Here is a 20284-nt window from a genome sequence, read left to right on the forward strand (position 1 = left end):
GCTGCTGTAAGTGCCGCTGGGACCCCACACCCTGAATCCCCTCCCACACCCCAACCCCCTACCCCAGCCCAGAGTCCCCTCCCGCACCCAAACTCCCTCCCAGAGCTCGCACCCCCCAACACCCCAACCTCCTGCCCCAGGCCTGAGACCCCTCATCCCTGGCCCCACCCCAGAGCCCACACCCCCAGCCGGAGCCCTCACCCCCCCCACACCATTCCAACCTTCTGCCCAAGCCTGCTGAAAGTGAGTGAGGGTGGGGGAGAGTGAGGGACGGAGGGAGGCAGGATGGAGAGAGCAAGGGCAGGGCCTCAGAGAAGGGGCAGGGAAAGGGTGTTCCATTTAGTGCAATTAGAAAGTTGGCACCCCTATGTGCACCCTCTCCCCTGGCCCTTCACAGGGTGTACCTCCTCCTCCCCCCTCAGGATTCCCACACACCCACAGCCCTTCTCAGGGTCCTGCCAGTCCTTCTTGGGCTGTGCCCCCTTCCTCCCCACCCCCGGCCCTGCTCAGGGTGGGCCCCTGGCTTTTCTTGGATTCCCCCTACCTCTGGCCCTTCTCAGGAGTCCCCACCCCCTCCTCTTCCCTGCTGTTCTTGGGTGCCCCACCCCAAGGCTTACAGAAGTCTTCCTTGAGATAGCCCCAGCCAGAGATGAGGCACTTCCTGCCGGCCGGGAAGCGGTGCCCAGGGCCTGGCAAGCACGCAGGCTGGATATACTTGTTAAAGGGCACGGGGCTGTCGAGCTCCAGCACAGCCACGTCGAAGTCCGCGGTGTCGGTGTTGTAGGAGGGGTGTGGGATGATGCGGCCCACGCCAGCTTTCACGGTGCTGCTGTCTGAGCCGCTGAGGGAGATGGTTCCCATGTAGGCGGCCCAGACTGCTGGGTCCTGAAACCTGAAATGCACAGACATGTGTGATCCCTTCCAGGCTGCCCCTGCACAGTCGCTGTGTGTGTCAAAGGTGAGGTATGGCAGTAGCAGAGGCTGCTGGGCCTTGACCTGAGCGGAGCCACAGCCATTGTGACAAATGCCCCACCATGTCCCAGTGCCCTGCCCTCATGGCACAGTGCGTCCCCGTGGTGCTGAGGTGCCAGGCTGCATGGGCTCAGAATGGCTGGAGTTGGGCTGTAGCCCTAGGCCCAGGGCTGGATTTACACCTTACGCACCCCTAGGCTCAGCACCCAGTTTTAGAGAGGTAAAGTGCCCCTAGAACACTGGCACCCAGGGCCAGCTTTGGCAAGAGTGGGGCCCGATTCCTGGGGGCGGGGCTTGCTGCAAGCCCCGCCCCCAGGAATCGAGCCGCGCTCCGGCACGGGTTGCCGGGCTTGGGTCCGACCCGAGCCGTGCCGCGGGGGCCGCGCTGGGCGGGGGGGACGACGACGACCCGAGCCGCGCCGCAGGGGCCGCGCCGGGGGGGGGGACGACGACGACCCGAGCCGCGCCGCGGGGACCATGCCGGGGTGGGGGGACGACCCGAGCCGCGCCGCGGGGACCGGGCCAGGCCAGAGCCGACCCGAGCCGCGGGGACCGGGCCGGAGCCGACCTGACCCGAGCCGAGCCGCGGGGACCAGGCTGGGCCAGGCCGGAGCTGACCCGACCCGAGCCGTGGGGACCGGGCCGGAGCCGACCCGGGCCGCGCCGTGGGGGCCGAGCCGAGCCGGAACCGGGCCGCGCCGCGGGGGCCAGGCTGGAGCCAAGCTGGGCCAGAGCCGCTGGGGCCTGCGGGAACGGGCCGCGCCTCCCCGAGCCCTTCTCGCGCCCCCACCACTCCAGCTTACCTTGTGCTGCCGGCCCGCCCCTGCTTCTTTTCAGAGATTCGCGGGAAGCAGGGGAGGGGGCGGAGCGTTCAGGGGAGGGGAGGAGGGGGAAGTGAGCTGGGGGCGGGGTGGAGAGCTGCAGCGCAGGGCCCTCTTGGTGCGGGGCCCAATTCAGCCAAATCGGCTGAATCGGCCTAAAGCCGGCCCTGCTGGCACCCATTGGCACGTGCCTACTGTGCCAAATAGGAAATCCAGCCCTGCCTAGCCAGTACAGCAGGAAGCAGGATCCCAGCTGAGATGTGGCAAGAGGCTGAATATGGAGCTAGAGCAGTGCTTCTCAACCCGCGGGCTGCTTGCGGCCCAATCCCATGAGCCATCCTCAGGGCCATACAGGTAGGATATATAGTGTGTGGATGCAGCCCCCATAAGAGAGAGAGAACCGCATATGCGACCCACAATGGTAAACAGGTTGAGAAGCACTGGGATAGAGGGCTTCTCAACTTGTCCCTTCCCTGATCTCGGCTCTGCCCATGGGAAGGGGGTCAGGGAAGGTGCCATGGCCGGGGCCGTACTCATTGAAGCAGTGAGCTGCAGACACCAGCCACTTCTCAGTGAGGATAGTTGCACCACAGAAGTGTTCGTTGTTCTCCCTCAGGCTGACTTGCCACGGGAACTCCCCTCTGGAGGCCTCGGTGCCACCCACGATTCTGTGGGCTGTCTGCATGGTGGGGCGGCTCCCACAGTCTGAAAGGCAGAAGAGACCTTGTGTGAGCTCTGCAAACTCCCTCACTCCAGCCATGGGTGCAGACAGAGGCAAGTGGGTGCTGCAAACCTGCCCCAGCAGCCTTCGCTGGGGGTGGGGATGGATTCATTTCAGCGGAGCATACACCCATGGCCCTGCCCGCTGAATGCCCCAGAGAGTGAGGCCATTGCCTGGAATGCCACAGATGGAGCATATTTTAAATTACCGTATATACTCGATCATAAGCCGGTTCGTTTATAAGCCGACCCCACCCCCAAGATGGATAAGTAAAAATGGAAAATTTTTATAACCTGTTCATAAGCCAACCCTATAATTCAGGGGTCAGCAAACTTTGGCTCCTGGGCCATCAGGATAAGCTGCTGGTGGGCCGAGATGGTTTGTTTACCTCGAGCGTCCGCAGGCACGGCGGTAAACCTAAGTAAACAAGTGTCCCGGCGTGCCAGCTCCTTATCCTGACGGGCTGAGACAGCAACTGGTGGGGACATTTTTGGGGGGTGAGAAGCTTGGCGTCAGCGCAGTAACCCCTGTGACCACCCCCCACATGACCCCACCTCTAGCCCGGGACCCCCCCACTCTCCTCATCCCATCCCTTCCCACCTTATCTGGGGAGGGCCAGGGGAGGATGTCTCTGACCTGGCTGGAGCTGCTCCGGCAGGCAGCACGGCTGCAGCCTGCTCTGGTGGGCCAGACCGGCACGCCCGCAATATGTTCCAACGGGCCGAGCGGCACGGCCGCTGCCTGCTCTGGGGGGCGGGGCCGAGCGGCACGGCCGCTGCCTGCTCTGGGGGGCGGGGCCGAGCGGCACGGCCGCTGCCTGCTCTGGAGGGCGGGGCCGAGCGGCACGGCCGCTGCCTGCTCTGGGGGGCGGGGCCGAGCGGCACGGCCGCTGCCTGCTCTGGGGGGTGGGGCCGAGCGGCACGGCTGCTGCCTGCCAGCCCCGGAGCTGCAGCTGCTTCGGAGGCTGGGGGGAGAGCAGCGTGGCCAGAAGCGGAGAGACTCTAACCCTGCCTCTTCCCTTCTGTCTCTGCTGCCTCTCCTTGCTCCCTCTGTTGGGGGGAGGGGCTGCGTCCCACCTCTCCCTCTCTATACCCGTTCATAAGCCGACCCCCTTCTCTGGTGCTTCCCTTTTTTACTAAAAAAATTTGGCTTATGAACGAGTATATACAGTACTTTTGGAGTAGATCTAGGAGGCCACGGGACTGGTGAGGACCCACGTAGTGGGGACATGCAAACACCCACAGAATGACCCACAGGGGACCCACGCAGCAGGGATGGGTTGCCAGGTGCCTGGTTTTCGAAAAGCCCAGTCGAAAAGGGGACTTGGCAGTGTCCGATCAGGCTGCAGCTCCGGAGCAGAGGGAATCCAGCTGGGGGCGGGGGAGGGAAGTGGAGAGGATTCAGCTACAAGGAATGGGGTGTGAGGAGAGCAGCAAGTGACGGGGGAGAGGGGAGAGAAGCGAACAGGGGGCTAGGCCTTAGGGGAAGAAGCAGCGCAAGGGTGGAGCCTTGAGGGAAGAGGTGGAGCAGGGGATTCTGGTTGTCAGCCGTTACAAAGTTGGCAACCTGGCAGGAACGGGCAAGGATCCATGCAGTGGGACATATGATTCGTGAACAGTTTCCTCACCAGAAACCAGTGTTCCTTACAGTCATCCAATCAGGGAGTGGAATCATATCACATGGTCTGCATCCAGTAAAAAACAACCAATAAAGTTTGAATATCCCTCATTGACCAGCTGGCATATGAGCCTAGCCCAAGGTGCCATGGCAGGGAAGAACTTGGAAGGAGTTTCAACTTCATCGCCTGTGAGTTCACAAGAACAGTCATACTGGGTCAGACCAATGGAGCCCAGTAGCCTGTCTTCCAACAGTGGCTAGTACCAGATAGTTCAGAGGGAGGGAATGAGCAGAACAGGGCAATTCTTGAGTGATCCATCCTCTGCTGTCCAGTCCAAGCTTCTAGCAGTTGAAGGTTTAGGGACACTCAGATCATGGGGATTTGTCCTTGAACATCTGGAGGACAGGGTCATAATTCAAAATGATCTGGACAAATTGGAGAAATGGTCTGAGGTAAACAGGATGGAGTTTAATAAAGACAAATGCAAAGTGCTCCACTTAGGAAGGAAAAATCAATTTCACACATACAGAATGGGAAAAGACTGTCTAGGAAGGAGTACGGCAGAAAGGGATCTAGGGGTTATAGTGGACCACAAGCTAAATATGAGTCAACAGTGTGATGCTGTTGCAAAAAAAGCAAACGTGATTCTGGGATGGATTAACAGGTGTGTTGTGAACAAGACACGAGAAGTCATTCTTCCGCTCTACTCTGCTCTGGTTAGGCCTCAGCTGGAGTATTGTGTCCAGTTCTGGGCACCGCATTTCAAGAAAGCTGTGGAGAAATTGGAGAGGGTCCAGAGAAGAGCAACAAGAATGATTAAAGGGCTTGAGAACATGATCTATGAAGGAAGGTTGAAAGAATTGGGTTTGTTTAGTTTGAAAAAGAGAAGACAGAGGGGACATGATAGCAGTTTTCAGGTATCTAAAAGGGTGTCATAAGGAGGAGGGAGAAAACTTGTTCACCTTAGTCTCTAAGGATAGAACAAGAAGCAATGGGCTTAAACTGCAGCAAGGGAGGTTTAGGTTGGACATTAGGGGAGAGTTCCTAACTGTCAGGGTGGTTAAACACTGGAATAAATTGCCTAGGGAGGTTGTGGAATCTCCATCTCTGGAGATATTTAAGAGTAGGTTAGATAAATGTCTATCAGGGATGGTCTAGACAGTATTTGGTACTGCCATGAGGGCAGGGGACTGGACTCGATGACCTCTCGAGGTCCCTTCCAGTCCTAGAATCTATGAATCCTAGCTAATAGCCACCGATGAACGTATCCCCATGAATTTATCTATTAATCCAGTTATAATTTTGGCCTTCACAATATCCCATGGAAATGAGTTCCACAAGTTGATCGTGAATTGTGGGACAAAGTGCTTTCTTTTGTTTGTTTTAAACTGCTGCCTATTAATTTCATTGGATGATCCCTGGTTCTTGTGTTATATGAAGGGGTAAATAACACTTCCTTAGTCACTTTATAGACCTCTATCATATTCCCCCCCTCCCCCCCATCCATCCCTGGTCATCTCTTTTCCAAGCTGAACAATCCCAGTCTTTCTAATCTCTGCTCATATGGAAGCTGTTCCATCCCCCTAATCATTTTGTTGCACTTCTCCCAATTCTAATATACTCTTTTTGAGATGGGGCAGTCAGATCTGCAAGCAGTGTTCAAGGTGTGGGTTTACCATGGATTTATAGAGTGGCATTATGATATTTTCTGTTTTATTATCTATCCCTTTCCTAATGTTCCCTAACATTGTTCACTTTTTTGCTGCACATTGAATGGCTGTTTTCAGAGAACTATCCACAATGATTCTAAGAGCTCTTTCTAACGTGGTAGCAGCTAATTTAGACCCAATCATTTTGTATGTATAGCTGGGATTATATTTTCCAATGTGCTTTACTTTATATTGATCAACACCGCATTTCATCTATCATTTTGTCCAGGGCCGACTCTAGGCACCAGCAAACCAAGCACGTGCTTGGGGCGGCACATTTTCAGGGGTGGCATTCCAGCCAGCTTTTTTTTTTTTTTTTTTTTTTTTTTGCTTTGGGAGGCAAAAGCCTAGAGCCAGTCCTGGCAGCAGCACTGTGTCGTGCACGGGGGGTGCCCTGGGGCCGCTGCGGTTCGCGCCGCGGGGGAGCAGTGCCCGCACCTTGTGGCTGAGCCAGGCAGGCTCCGAGCGCGGGATGCACAGGCTGGGGGCCGCCCCGCTGGGCACATGGAGCCACCTGCAGGTGCCACAGGGTGGCCGTGCTACAGCCGGGGCTGGGCGAAGCGGCCCGAGCCGCCCAGGGACTGCGGCAGGGTGGCCAGAAGCAGCAGCAGCAGCAGCAGGGCCATAGAGGGCCGGATGCTGCCGTGTGGGCCCGCATCCCGCTCTCTGGGGCTACCCTGCCCCAGCTCCTCAGCCCCCTGCCAGGGCGGTCCCCCAGCTCTGCCCTCCTGGGTCTTGGCCAGTCCCGGAGGCGGGAGCCCTGGCTGGAAGGACCCTGGGCTAAGGCGCGACCCGGGAGCCTTGCTGCTTACCCTGATCCTGCCAGTGCTGGACCGGCTGGAGGCGAGGGAGAAGCGGGCAGAGTCAGCACTGGCAGGGTGGAGTGGGGGGAGAGCCCAGCGCTGGGGCAACAGGGGGTGCGGGGGTGGGGAGAGAGAGCCATGGGCTGGGGCAGCAGGGGGCACTGGTGTGGGGGGAGGGGGTGAGATCCCAGGTCTGGGGTGGGGGCAGCCAAAAGTCTTTTGCTTGGGGTGGCAAAAAACCTAGAGCCAGCCCTGATTTTGTTACCCAGTCACCTGGTTTACTGAGATCCCTTTGTAACACTTTGCAGTCAACTTTGGGCTTAACTATCTTGAGTAACTTTGTACTGTCTGCAAATTTTGCCACCTCACTATTCACCCGCTTTTCCAGATCATATATAAATATGTTGAGCAGCACAGGTCCCAGTACAGATTTTGGGGGGACCCCACTGTTTATCTTTCTCCATTGTGAAAACTGACTATTTATTCCTATAGTTTGTTTCCTGTCTTTTAACCAGTTACAGATCCAGGAGAGGACCTTTCCTTTTATCCCATTACCATTCACTTTGCTTAAGAGTCTTTGGTATGGGACCTTAGCAAAGGCCACGTACACTATATTGACTGGATCACCTTTGTCCACGTTTGTTGACACTCTAAAATAATTCTAATAGATTAGTGAAACATGATTTCCCTTTACAAAAAGCTGTGTGGACTCTTCCCCAATAAATTGTGTTCATCGGTATTTATGATAATTCTGTTCTTTACTAGAGTTTCAACCAGTTTTCCTGGTACTGAAGAGGAAGTTACTTACCTGTAACTGGAGGTTCTTCAAGATGTATGGTTCCTATCTGTATTCCACTGTGGGATGCACACCATGTGCCCAGAGTTGGAAAATTTGAAAGTAATGTCCGTTGGTCTGTGCATGCGCCCTGACTCGCCTCATGCTTCTGTCCAAGGTGATAAAGGGCGGGGCGGTCCGACCGCAGCTCCAGTTCCTTGTTCACTGTGATTCTGACAGATCCAGAGCAGAGGGGAAAGAGGGTGGGAAGTGGAATACAGATAGGGACCACACATCTCAAAGAGCCTACAGTTACAGGTAAGTAACCTCCTCCTCTCCCTATCATATTCCTGTGGGTGACTGACAAGCAGCACCTACGTTGGAGGAGGATGAGGACGGCAGGGCTGGCATAAAATTGCTGTGCCAAAGGAGTCACCCACCGCCAAGTCTGGAACTAAGGGGTAGTGTGGTGTGAACTTGTGAACAGAAGTTCACGTGGCTGCTCTACATCTGTCTATGAGAGGCACTTCCTGAAGGGATGCTGTGGTTGTTGCTTGAGCTCTAGTGGAGTGAGGCTGTGGGGGACATAAATTCAACATCTGGTAGCAGAGTTTAATACAACTGGAAATCTATTTGGAAAGTCTCTGGGTGGAAATGGCCTGTCCCCTGATTCTCTCTGCCACCCCAATAAACAGTCTAGGGGACTTCCTGATTATTTTTGTTCTCTGTAGGTAAAAGGCCAAAGCTCTTCGGACGTTGAAGGAATGGAGTCTACGTTCTTCTGCAGATACATGTGGTTTCCGAAAGAAAACGGATAAGTGAATGGATTGGTTACAATGAAACTGGGAGACCACCTTTGGTAGAAATTTCCATGTAGATGTAAGGAGACTTTATTCTTGTGAAATATGGTGAATTGTGGATCCACCATCATCGCTCTAAGTTCACCGACTCTTCTCACTAAAGTGATAGCAACAAGGAAGGCAACTTTCCTGGAAAGGAGGGACATGGAGCAAGATGCCAGTGGTCCAAAGGGTGTGTGTGTTAATACTGATAGCATTAGTTTCAGGCCCCATTGAGGTGTGATCGTTTCAAGAGGTGGGACAGTTCTTAGAATCATGGAACCATAGAATCGTAGGACTGGAAGGCACCTCAAGAGGACAGCTAGTCCAGTCCCCTACACTTATGGCAGGGTTAAGTAAGACCATCCCTGACAGGTGTTTGTCTAATCTGCTCTTAAAATCTCCCATGACGGAGATTCCACAACCTTCCTAGGCAATTTATTCCAGTGCTTAACCTCTCTGACAGATAGGAAGTTTTTCCTAATTTCCAACCTAAACCTCCCTTGCTGCAATTTAAGCCCATTGCTTCTTGTCCTGTCCTCAGAGGTTAAGAAGAACAATTTTTCTCCCTCCTCCTTGGAACAACCTTTTATGTACTTGAAAACTGTTATGTCCCCTTTCAGTCTTTTCTTTTCCAGACTAAACAAACCCAATTTTTTCAATTTTCCCTCGTAGGTCCTGTTTTCTATACCTTTAATCATTTTTGTTTCTCTTCTCTGGACTTTCTCCAATTTGTCCTTATCTTTCCTGAAATGTGGCATCCAGAACTGGACACAATACTCCAGTTGAGGCATAATCAGTGCGGAGTAGAGTGGCAGAATTACTTCTTGTGTCTTGCTTACAATACTCCTGCTAATACATCCCAGAATGATGTTTGTTTTTTTGGCAACAGCGTTACACTGTTGAATCATATTTAGCTTGTGGTCCACTATGGCCCCCAGATCCCTTTCCGCAGTACTCCTTCCTATGCAGTCATTTCCCATTTTGTATGTGTGCAACTGATTGTTCCTTCCTAAGTGGAATACTTTGCATTTGTCCTTATTGAATTTCATCCTATTGACTTTAAATATGGAGATCTACCTATCTCATAGAACTGGACAGGATCCTGAAAGGTCATCGAGTCCAGCCCCCTGCCTTCACTAGCAGGACCAAGTACTGATTTTGCCCCAGATCCCTAAGTGGCCCCCTCAAGGATTGAACTCACAATTCTGGGTTTAACAGGCCAATGCTCAAACCACTAAGTTATCCCTCCCCCACTGAGCTAGCCCTCCCCGAATAGCTTCAGAGCATTTCTACAGTTTTTCCAGATCATTTTGAATTATAATCTGATCCTCCAAAGCACTTGCAACCCCTCCCAGCTTGGTATCATCCGCAAACTTTATAAGTGTACTCTCTATGGCATTATCTAAATCATTAATGAAGACATTGACTAGAACCGGACCCAGAACTGATCCCTGCGGGACCCCACTCGTTATGCCCTTCCAGCATGGCTGTGACCCACTGATAACTACTCTCTGGGAATGGTTTATCAACCATTTTTGCATCCACTCCCTCGAGGTTGCATAGCTCCCTCGAGGTTGCATTTCCCTAGTTTGTTTATGAGAAGGTCATGCGAGACAGTATCAAAAGCTTTCCTAAAGTCAAGATATACAACATCTACCACTTCCCTCCCATCCACAAGGCTTGTTACCCTGTCAAAGAAGGCTATTAGATTGGTTTGACATGATTTGTTCTTGACAAATTCATGCTGACTGTTACTTATTCACCTTATTATCTTCTAGATGTTTGCAAATGGATTGCTTAATTATTTACTCCATTATCTTTCCGGGTACAGAAGTTAAGATGACTGGTCTGTAATTCCCTGGGTTGTCTTTATTTTCCTTTTTATAGATTGGCACTATATTTGCCTTTTTCCAGTCTTCTGGAATCTCTCCCGTCTTCCATGACTTTTCAAAGATAATCGCTAATGGCTCAGATATCTCCTCGAGTATTCTAGGATGTATTTCATCAGGCCCTGATGACTTGACAACATCTAACTTGTCAAAGTAATTTTTAACTTGTTCTTTTCCTATTTTAGCCTCTGATCCTACCTCATTTTCACTGGCATTTACTGTGTAAATGTCCAATCACCACCAACCTTCTCGGTGAAAATCGAAACAAAGAAGGCATTAAGCACCTCTGCCATTTCCACATTTTCTATTATTATTCCCCTCCCCCCGCCAATGGAGTAATGGGCCTACCCTGTCCTTGGTCTTCCTCTTGCTTCTAATGTATTTGTAGAATGTTTTCTTGTTACCCTTTATGTCTCTAGCTAGTTTGACCTCATTTTGTGCCTTCTAATTTTGTCCCTACATACTTGTGTTATTTGTTTATATTCATCCTTTGTAATTTGACCTAGTTTCCACTTTTTTTTATTTTTAGATCATTGAAGATCTCCTGGTTAAGCGAGGGTGGTCTCTTGCCATACTTCCTATCTTTCCTACGCAGTGGGATAGTTTGCTCTTGTGCCCTTAATAATGTCTCTTTGAAAAACAGCCAACTGTCTTCAATTGTTTTTCCCCTTAGACTTGCTTACCATGGGATCTTACCTACCAACTCCCTCAGTTTGCTTAAGTCTGCCTCCTTGAAATCCATTGTCTTTATTGTGCTGTTCTCCCTCCTACCATTCCTTAGAATCATGAACTCTACCATTTAATGATCACTTTCACCCAAGCTGCCTTCCACCTTTAAATTCTCAACCAGTTCCTCCCTATTTGTCAAAATCAAATCCAGAACAGCCTCCCTCTAGTAACTTTCTCCACCTTCTGAAATAAAAAATTGTCTCCAATACATTCCAAGAACTTTTTGGATAATCTGTGCCCTGCTGCTGTGTTATTTTCCCAACTGATGTCTGGGTTGTTGAACTCCCCCATCACCACCAAGTCCTGTGCTTTGGATGATTTTGTTAGTTGTTTAAAAAAAGCCTCATCCACCTCTTCCACCTGGTTAGGTGGTCTGTAGTAGACTCCTACCATGACATCACCCTTGTTTTTTATCCCTTTTATCCTTACCCAGAGATTTTGAACAAGTCTGTTTCCTATTTCTATCTCAACCTTAGTCCAAGTATATACATTTTTAATATATAAGGCAACACCTCCTCCCTTTTTTCCCTGCCTGTCCTTCCTGAGCAAGCTGTATCATTCTATACCAATATTCCAGTCACACATATTATCCCACCAAGTCTCTGTGATGCCAACTATGTCATAGTTGTGTTTATTTACTAGCATTTCAAGTTCTTCCTGCTTATTCCCCATTAGAATACAGACATCTAAGATACTGATCTGATTCTTCCCCACACTTCTGTCTTGTCTCTCCATTATCCCTGCTATAACAACCCATGCTCCCCCCAAATTCCAACCATGTTTTTGACTTACCTGTGGGCTTTGGTCACCTGCCCCCTTTGAACCTAGTTTAAAGCTTTCCTCACTAGGTTAGCCACTCAGTATCCAAATATGCTCTTCCATTTCCTCAGTAGGTGGACCCCATCTCTGTTTAGCAGTCCTTCTTCCTGGAACAGCATCCCATGGTCAAAGAAGCTGAAGCCCTCCGGGCAACACTTAGAAGGCCTTTCCAAAATCTAGCGGTTAGCAGGTGTGTAAAAACTCGCAAAGTGTTGAGGATGAGACCTGATGTCTCTAAGGATAGAATGTAGTCCAGGATTAGGGGAATCTTTGCAGTTTCTGGTAGAACACCTTTCTGTTGTGCCTAAGATGAAAAGCATTTCTTCTTAGTCCGGTAACATTGTATAGTGGAATCTTTCCTATTGTTCGAGAGAATGACTTGTACTGCCAAGGAACATGTCCGTTCTATGGCTGATGCCCATCCAAATACCATGCCCTGGGGTGTAGAAGTTGCAGATCGGGATGCTTGATCCTGCCATTGTACTGGGAGAGAAGGTTGGTGAAATTCAGGATGGTGATCAGTGGACGGGATGACATGCGCAGGAAATTGGGGGGAACCAGAATTGTCTGTGCCAGAAGAGGGCAATCAGAATGACTGTCGCTTTGTCTTGTCGGATCTTGTGTGGCACCCACGGTAGGAGCAATAGTGGAGGGAAGGAGTAGTTGTTGAATTGGCCAGACCAGGAGAGAAGGAGAGCATTGCCCTGGGAGCTGTAACCGAGGGATCCCCTGGAGCAATATCTGGTACACTTGTTTGTCTGAGAGGCAAATAGATCTCTGGTTGGGGTCCCCCATTGTGCAAATGTTGGGGTCCACTAGGCATAGCTACCAGGGAACTCGGGAGAGTGGAAGGCCAAAAGTGCCGATGAAGCTCTTTTGCTCTGGGTCTGTATAATACAGTGACTCCATTTTGGGAACTCTCACCTACTTCTGTGTTAACTGCTTACATGCTCTGAAGTAGGCTGAAGCAGAAATGTAATGTCAGCTTTTTAGCAGATGGCTGCAGTTTCACTTACACTAGCAGAAATAATAGAGATAAGGAGCGAGGGAAAGGAGGGGTAGTTAGTTTGCAGGCGTCTAATCCAAGGTCGCAAAGACTGGGAAAGTTTTCTCACAAGCTTATGTAGAGTTTATTGTAACAGTTGTCTGAAAGGGAGGGGTAAGGAGGAAAAGCCAGACAAAGAAATGTATGCAAACAGTTTGGAGTATAAAAGGTAAAATTTGTTTGTATTTGTTGCACTTGATTTGAGACATGCTGGTCTCCCAGTGCCATTTCAGAGCTCTGAAATAAACTTGGCTTGCTTTCTCCCCTCGGTGTCTTTATTGGTGCCAAGCACACCAGGCAACGAACCCCTGTTTGCCATCTCGAGGCCCAGTTCTGGGCAGGCAACACAGAGATGTTGAGTAGCACTTTATTGTGAATTTCCCACTCGTGGTTGATTGCAAAGTGTCTGCTGAGTGAGTCTGTGAGTAGATTCTGTGTTCCCAGAAGATAGGCTACGGATAGAGTGATCTGATTGCCAATGCACCAGTTCTAGAGACTTACTGCTTCTGCACATAGAGCGGAGGTGGATTTCACTCCTCTTTGTTTGTTGATGTAGAAAACAGTGGTAGTGTTGTATGACATGATCAGGAAATGAGAGTGAATGAGTGGAAGAAAAAATTCACATGCCCTCATTACTGCTCAAAGTTCCAGATGAGCCCAAGTTCCAGATGTGCTTCCTGGATTCTCGAGATATCCTGTGGACATGTGGAAAGGGGACTCTCCTGCATTCATGATGTGCATTCATGATGTCTGTCCACCATAGGAGGGAGGATAGTACCTTGGCCGGGACTGTCAGCATGAGGTTCATAGCATGGTGGTTCAGTGATTATACAGACTGCAGCCATGTCTGAAAGCAACAAAGGTGAAATCTCACAAAGGAGATCATGTAAGTGCATGATGCCATGTGGCCAAGTAGAGTTTGACAAGTCTTGGCCAGTATGCAAGGATTGTTTCTGATGTGAGCTATGATGTCACACATCTCCTGAAATCTGTCTGTGGGCAGGTATGCCTGTAGAGTTTAGGGTAGCCCTGATGAAGTCCAAAGATTGCATGGGGTTGAGGATCAACTTTTTGACATTGACACTGACTCCCAGAGAAGAAAGGAGGCGGAGTATCATAGAGGTTGATGTGTGGGCTTCTGGTGGGCCTGGTGACTAGAAGCCAGTGGTCAAGGTATGCAGAAACAGGGAGACCATAGCATCTGATATGAGCTGCTACTATGGAAAATAATTTGATGAAGACTCTGGAAGTGGTAGCTATCCCAAAGGGTAGTACTCTGTATTGGAAATGATCAGAGTCCACCGTAAATTGGGGAAAAATGTCTGTGGGCACGGTGAATATTGACATGGAAGTAAGCATCCTTCATATCGAGAGCCATGAACCACATGCCTTATTCTAAGGATGGAATTATCACTTCCAGCGTGACCACACACAACTTTAGTTTGCAGATGAAGCGACTGAAGTGACAAAGGTCAAGAATTGGTCTCCACCCCACCTTTCTTCTTGGGTGTTCTGGAGGAACGCATTCTATTGCTTTCCATTGTAATAAGGAATTCACCTCTTGGGTGAGACTACTGTTGTCAGAGTGGTCCCCAAAGGGACACAGCGAGGGGGGTCTTGGAGGAGATAGCATTACAAAGTTGATCGTATAGCCACGAAGGATGACATTCAGCACCCATTTGTCCATTGTCACACTCCAAGTATAGGAAAAGAGTACTAAGCAACCTCCAGATGGAGTTGAAGGGTTGTGAGGCGTTAGGCTCAGTGGTTGGCAGCTCTCAAGCTCACATCAAAAATACCTCTTTGCTTGTGGCTGGGTTTGAGATGTTGAGAGGGGGCCCTGGGGAAGCGAGACCTTTGGACTTTTTATCACATGCGTGGAGCTTCCTGGGGGTCTCTGCTGGTAAAAGGGGTCTCTGCTGGAGATCTGTACCTTAGTGTGGACAACTGGTGGTGGAAGTTACGTTTTGGGGCAGGTGTTTAGATGCCCGATGAGCAAAGGATAGCTCTGGAGTATTTTAGGGTACATAGAGACTCATCTGTTTTCTGGTTGAAGAGTTGGTGCTTGTCAAAAGGAAGGTTCTCGATGGTGTTCTGGACTTCTGTAGGAAAACCAGACACATGAAGCCAAGACTCTTTTCATCAGCCATGGCCCTGCAGGAAGTATCAGCCATGTCCACTGCGGATTGGAGGGCAGTTCTGGCTATTCGCTTTCCTTCCTTGACAAGGGCCTGAAAGCAGGCACAGTCTTGCTGCAGAAGACTGTTAGCAAAGTCCGTGAATTCACTGTAATTCAGGAAGTCATATTTAGCCAACAGTGCTTGATAATTTAGTTGGGGATTGGTCCTGCTTTGAGCAGGGGGTTGGACTAGATGACCTCCTGAGGTCCCTTCCAACCCTGATATTCTATGTTTCTATGATTCTAATTGGCTATCATGAATTGCAAACTGGAGGAGGAGAAAACTTTTCGCCCCAGAAGATAGATGCTTCCCATCCTTATCTGCAGGCGTGGATCAAGGGTATTGTTGTTTAGCCCTGTCTGCAGCAGCTTGTTCAGAGCTGGGTGGGAGAATAGGAATTCTGAGCCTTTAGCTGGGATGTAGTAACATCTCTCCACTCCTTTAGAGGTAGCAGTAAATGTGGTGGGGGTCTGCCACACAGTCCTGACTGGCTCCAGTATAGCTTCATTGATTGGCATTGCTCTTTTTATTAGTCCCAAAGTGTGGAGAATGTCCAGAAGCTTATGCTGGGAGTCTTGGATCTCTTTCGGTGGGATTTGGAGTTCCCCCATGATTCTCCATAAAAGATCTTGACACTGTCTGAAGTCATCTGTGGGGAAGAAAATGATGCAGTAAAAGCTTTGCTTGGCAATGAGGATGGAAATCTAGCCAGCTCCAGCAGAACCGCCAAAATTGGTGTATAAAATTATTCCTCTGCCATCGGATCTGGGGACATACTTGATGTGTCCCCCGGGAGAGGCAGGTGGCAACTCCTTCCTGTATCAGGCATGTTTCGAAGGAGGATACTGACCCCAGGTCCCCCCATATGGCCAATAGGCAGGATCAACTGGAGGTTTCAGGGGTTCCCACAGTATGGTGGCTCTGGGGAGGGTGAGGACACTCCCATGGGCGTCGGTCTATGTGGTGGTACGTTGGAGAGGTAAAGGAAATGTGGTTCTTCCCCAGGGTCTGATTCATTGGAAGAGGAAAAGGCAGATTCCAGTTCCAATGGCAGTACTGTCGGAGTTGATGGAGAGATGTATAGCACATGCAAGGGAGCGATAGACCCTGTACCACAGGCATGTCTCGTGGCAGGGATATGAGTTCCCTGGAAGTGAAGGGACCCAATGGAGGAGGAGACTCTGAATCCGGTAAGGTGAAGACATCTTGGGGTGCAGCCATAGATCCAGATCTCCCCAATGTAAGGGGCACTCTCTCCTTTCTAGTCACAGGTACCAGCGCTGAAGTCTTTAATGGTGAGGGCGGGTCTTGCATTTTGTGAGGCACCGTAGATGGTGGCACTGACGGGTCACAGTCTGGAACCGGTGGATCCCACTGTTTATGGGTCTTCTTCTCATGCCTGTGGGACTTAGAATGTCCTACATCCCCTTGAGCCAAGCCGGTAAAGGGAATGTTCAGTTTCTTTGAGGTGGATTTGGAGGAAGACGTAGTCCCGTGCTTATGGGAGTGCTTCCTAATCTCCCAACTAGGCCCTGCCATGTGATCTGTGGGGTGGTTCTGCTGACACCAGAGTTGGACATAGTAGCAGTAGGAGGCACATGACTTGCGGATTCAGGCCGATGTACAGGGGGGTTCCCCACCTGGGTCCGATTGTGGTCTCATGGCCATCTCCATGAGATACTTCGGTAGATGAAGTACTTGACCTTCTTGTGTACGGCTGGGGAAAGACTGACAAATCCTTCACCTAGCCATGATGCGAGCTGCTCCCAAGCAGTAGAAACAGTGTTTGTGGTTGTCATTGACTGAGAAGGATCGCAGGCAGGCGGCGCAGATTTGAAGCCCAGAGTTCTGTGCATAGTCCGATACCCAAATGCGATATGTGGAGGGGGGACGGGGAAAATTCCCAAATACTAACAGTTTAGAATAGAGTAAAAACTAGTAAACTACTAAAACTAGGAAAAAATAAAACTATAAAAACTACAACTAAAAACTGGTAAAACGATGCACAATGAATCATATTAGAGCTGCATCATAGGCAAGGACATTTAAAGTTCCGACCTGGACCATGCGGCAGTGAGAAGGAACTGGAGACAGTTGGTCTGCCCTGCCCTTCATTGCCTCAGACAGAAGCATGAGGTGCGTCAGGGCCCATGTGTGGAACAACAGACACCACTTCTAAATTCTCCGACACCAGGCACATGGTGCGCATGCGTAACCCACAGTAGAACACAATAGGGACCATCACTCGAAGAAGTCGTCAGGCTTACGAGCCCGTACTTGTCATGATTGCCTCTGGAACCTTTTCGTTTTTAAATTGGCATTATGTTAGCTATCCTCTAGTCCTCTGGTCCAGAGGCTGATTTAAGTGATAGGTTATATGCCCCAGTTAGTAGTTCTGCAATTTTATATTTGAGTCCCTTCAGACCTCTTGGGTGAATACTATCTGGTACTAGTGACTTATTAATGTTTAATTGACCAAACTGTTTCAAAACTTCCTCTACTGACACCTCAATCTCCTAAAAAGAATGGCTCAGGTGTGGAAATCTCCCTCACATCCTCAGCAATGAAGACCAGTGCAAATAATTCATTTAGCTTCTCTTCAATGGCCTTGTCTTCCACAAGTACTTCCATTAGTGCTTCCTTTAGCACTTTGATCATCCCGTAGCCACACTGACTGTTGGGCAGGATTCCTGCTTCTGATGTACTTAAAAACAATTTTGCTGTTAGTTTTTGTGTCTTTAGCTAGTTGATCTTCAAATTCTTTCATGGGTTGCCTAATTATACTTTTACATTTGACTTGTCAGAGGTTGTGTTCCTTTTTATTTTCCTTACTAGGATTTGACTTCCAGTTTCTAAAAGATGCTTTTTTGCCTTTAACCACCTCTTTTCTTCTGTTGTTTAGCCATGATGGTATTTTTTTTTTTTTTGGTTCTTGTGCTGTTTTTTTAATTTGGGGTATACAAATTATTAGGTTGAGCCTCTATTGTGGTGTTTTTAAGTAGTCTCCATGCAGTTTGCAGGCATTTCACCCTTGTGACTGTTCCTTTTACTTGCCATTTAACTAACGTCCTCATTTTTGTTTATTGTCCTTTTTTGAAGTTAAATTCTTCTGTGATGGGTTTCTTCGGTATTTCCCCCCCATAAGGATGTTAAATGTAATTACATTATAGTTGCTATTACCAGCAGTTCAGCTATATTCACCTCTTGGACAAAATCCTGTGCCCCACTTAGGACTAAATCAAGAATTGCCTCTCCATGTGTGGGTTCCAGGGCTAGCTGCTCCCAGAAGCAGTCATTAATGGTGTCTAGAAATTTTATCTCTGCATCCTGTCCTGAAGTGACGTACCCAGTCAGTATGGGGATAGTTGAAATCCCCATTATTATTGCATTTTCTGCCTTTTAGCCTTTCTAATCTCCCTGAATATTTTACAATCACAACCACCATCTGGTCAGGTGGTCAGTAGTATATTCCTACTGCTATACTCTTATTATTCAAACACTGAAATTCTATCTATAGAGATTCTATGGTACTGTTTGATTCATTTAAGATTTTTTTTTACTTTATTTGACGCTAAGCTTTCTTTCACATGTAGTGCCACTCCACCACCAGCGTGACCTACTCTGTCATTCCTACATGTTTTGTACCCTGGTATTACTCTGTCCCATTGATTTTTCTCATTCTATCAAGTTTCTAAGATGCCTGTTATATCAATGCCAGGTGCTCAAGTTCACCCATCTTAGTATTTACACTTCTAGCATGGGTATAGAAGCCCTTGTACATCTCATCAGTATTCAGGTGCTTTCTTCATCTCTTGTATTTCAATGGGACTCTTTGACATTTGACTGTTCCTCAGTAGCTTTCACCTGAACTTTACCAACTTCCTTCCTATCCTCTTTGCTAGGATATAGAGTGTGACATTCTGTACCCTGGAGGAGCATCCTGTAACCCCCATATTCCTCATCTGTATATAATTGTGATATTGCATATAAAACAGGCCTTGTGAGGTATCAGGAGACAGGTTATGATCTGCTGAAAGTCACTGTTCTAAATAGGTAATAGGTATATCATTAATGCATATGAAGTTATGAGAATTGCATTGAATGGTTGTCACTAAAATATGCTGTGGGTTTGGGAGGTGCCCAGATACTAGCTCTCCAGAGACAATGACAAGGCGGGTAACCAAAACCCGGGTAGGTGCTGAACAGAAATCAACAACCATTGTCCAGCAAGGGAGCTTCAATCCAATGACTCACCTGCATAAGGCCACACCAGGGGAATTGCTCAGTCTTGCAATGCCCACCAGACATGCCTGGTCTTGTGTTCTCCAAGCACATGGGACTCAGGGTATAAAACAGAACACAGGGGCCCCAGACTTGGCCTTTTCTCCTGCCCCTACCTATGCTGCAAGCAACAAAGACACTCAGAAGATTGAAGACTCCAAACAGAGGAGTTTGGCCCAGGTTTAAGGGACAAACCTGCATATTAGGGACTGCAATATCCAGTGGGGTGAGAAAAACTGCTTAATCTAGATGTTGCCCAGTCTAATAGGGTTGAGAGTTTAGATGCATGCTTATATTTTATTTTATTTTGGTAACTAACTGACTTTCTGCCTATCATTTATAATCACTTAAAATCTATCTTTTATAGTCAATACATTTGTTTAACTGTTTATCTTTACCAGTGAGTTTGCATGAAGTGTTTGGTAAGGGTGCTTGCTCAGGTTTACAAAGGCTGGTGTATATCCATTTTCCATTGATGAAGTGGTGAACCAATTAATAAATTTGCAAGGCTCATCTTGAGCAGTGCAAGGTGGTATATTCCTGAGGTATAAGGCTGGGAGCTGGGGGGATTTGTCTGGTGCCTTTCTCTGTGTGATTCATGAGTGACTCTGGAAGCATTCATGCAATCTAGTTGGGTGAGGGGCTCCACATGCTGTTGTGCTGAGTGATAACAGCACCTGGAGGGGTTTGCTGCTTGTCACTAGCAAAGCTTGTGAGAGACAACCCAGGCTGGAGAGTTAAGGGGGCACAGTGGTCCCACAGTCACAGGCTGCCCCCAGGGATCCCATCACGTAGAGTTCCCCTTATAATAAACTCATTCCCAAGGAATGGTGCTACCTGAGCCGTGTGCTCCTCCGCACTTGTTGGGTTTCCTCACCCTTAGTTCAAAAAGTCCTCTACAACATTTTTAATTTTACATGCCAGCAATCTGGTTCTGTTTTGGTTTAGGCAGAGCCCATCCTTCCTGTAAAGGTTCTTCCTTTCCCCAAGGATTCCCCAGTTCCTAATAAACCTAAATCTGTCTTCTCAACACCATCATCTCATCCATGTATTGAGACTCTGCAGTTCTGCCTGTCAAAC

At 49.1% G+C, this 20284-nt stretch overlaps 1 protein-coding gene across 2 annotated transcripts in view; it reads right to left on the reverse strand.

Annotated features, from left to right (window-relative positions):
- The window catches only part of TMPRSS9 (transmembrane serine protease 9), a 99107-nt gene that overhangs the window by 17010 nt on the left and 61813 nt on the right, over positions 1-20284 (reverse strand). For both annotated transcript variants that reach the window (XM_054013304.1, XM_054013305.1), the window contains 2 exons: positions 2327-2498; positions 618-892 (listed from right to left, as the gene is read on the reverse strand). In XM_054013304.1, the coding sequence (XP_053869279.1) occupies positions 618-892; positions 2327-2498 (447 nt within the window). The remainder of the gene's footprint in view (positions 1-617; positions 893-2326; positions 2499-20284) is intronic.

Source organism: Malaclemys terrapin, chromosome 24, assembly GCF_027887155.1.
Source record: "Malaclemys terrapin pileata isolate rMalTer1 chromosome 24, rMalTer1.hap1, whole genome shotgun sequence".
Taxonomy (NCBI): domain Eukaryota; kingdom Metazoa; phylum Chordata; order Testudines; family Emydidae; genus Malaclemys; species Malaclemys terrapin.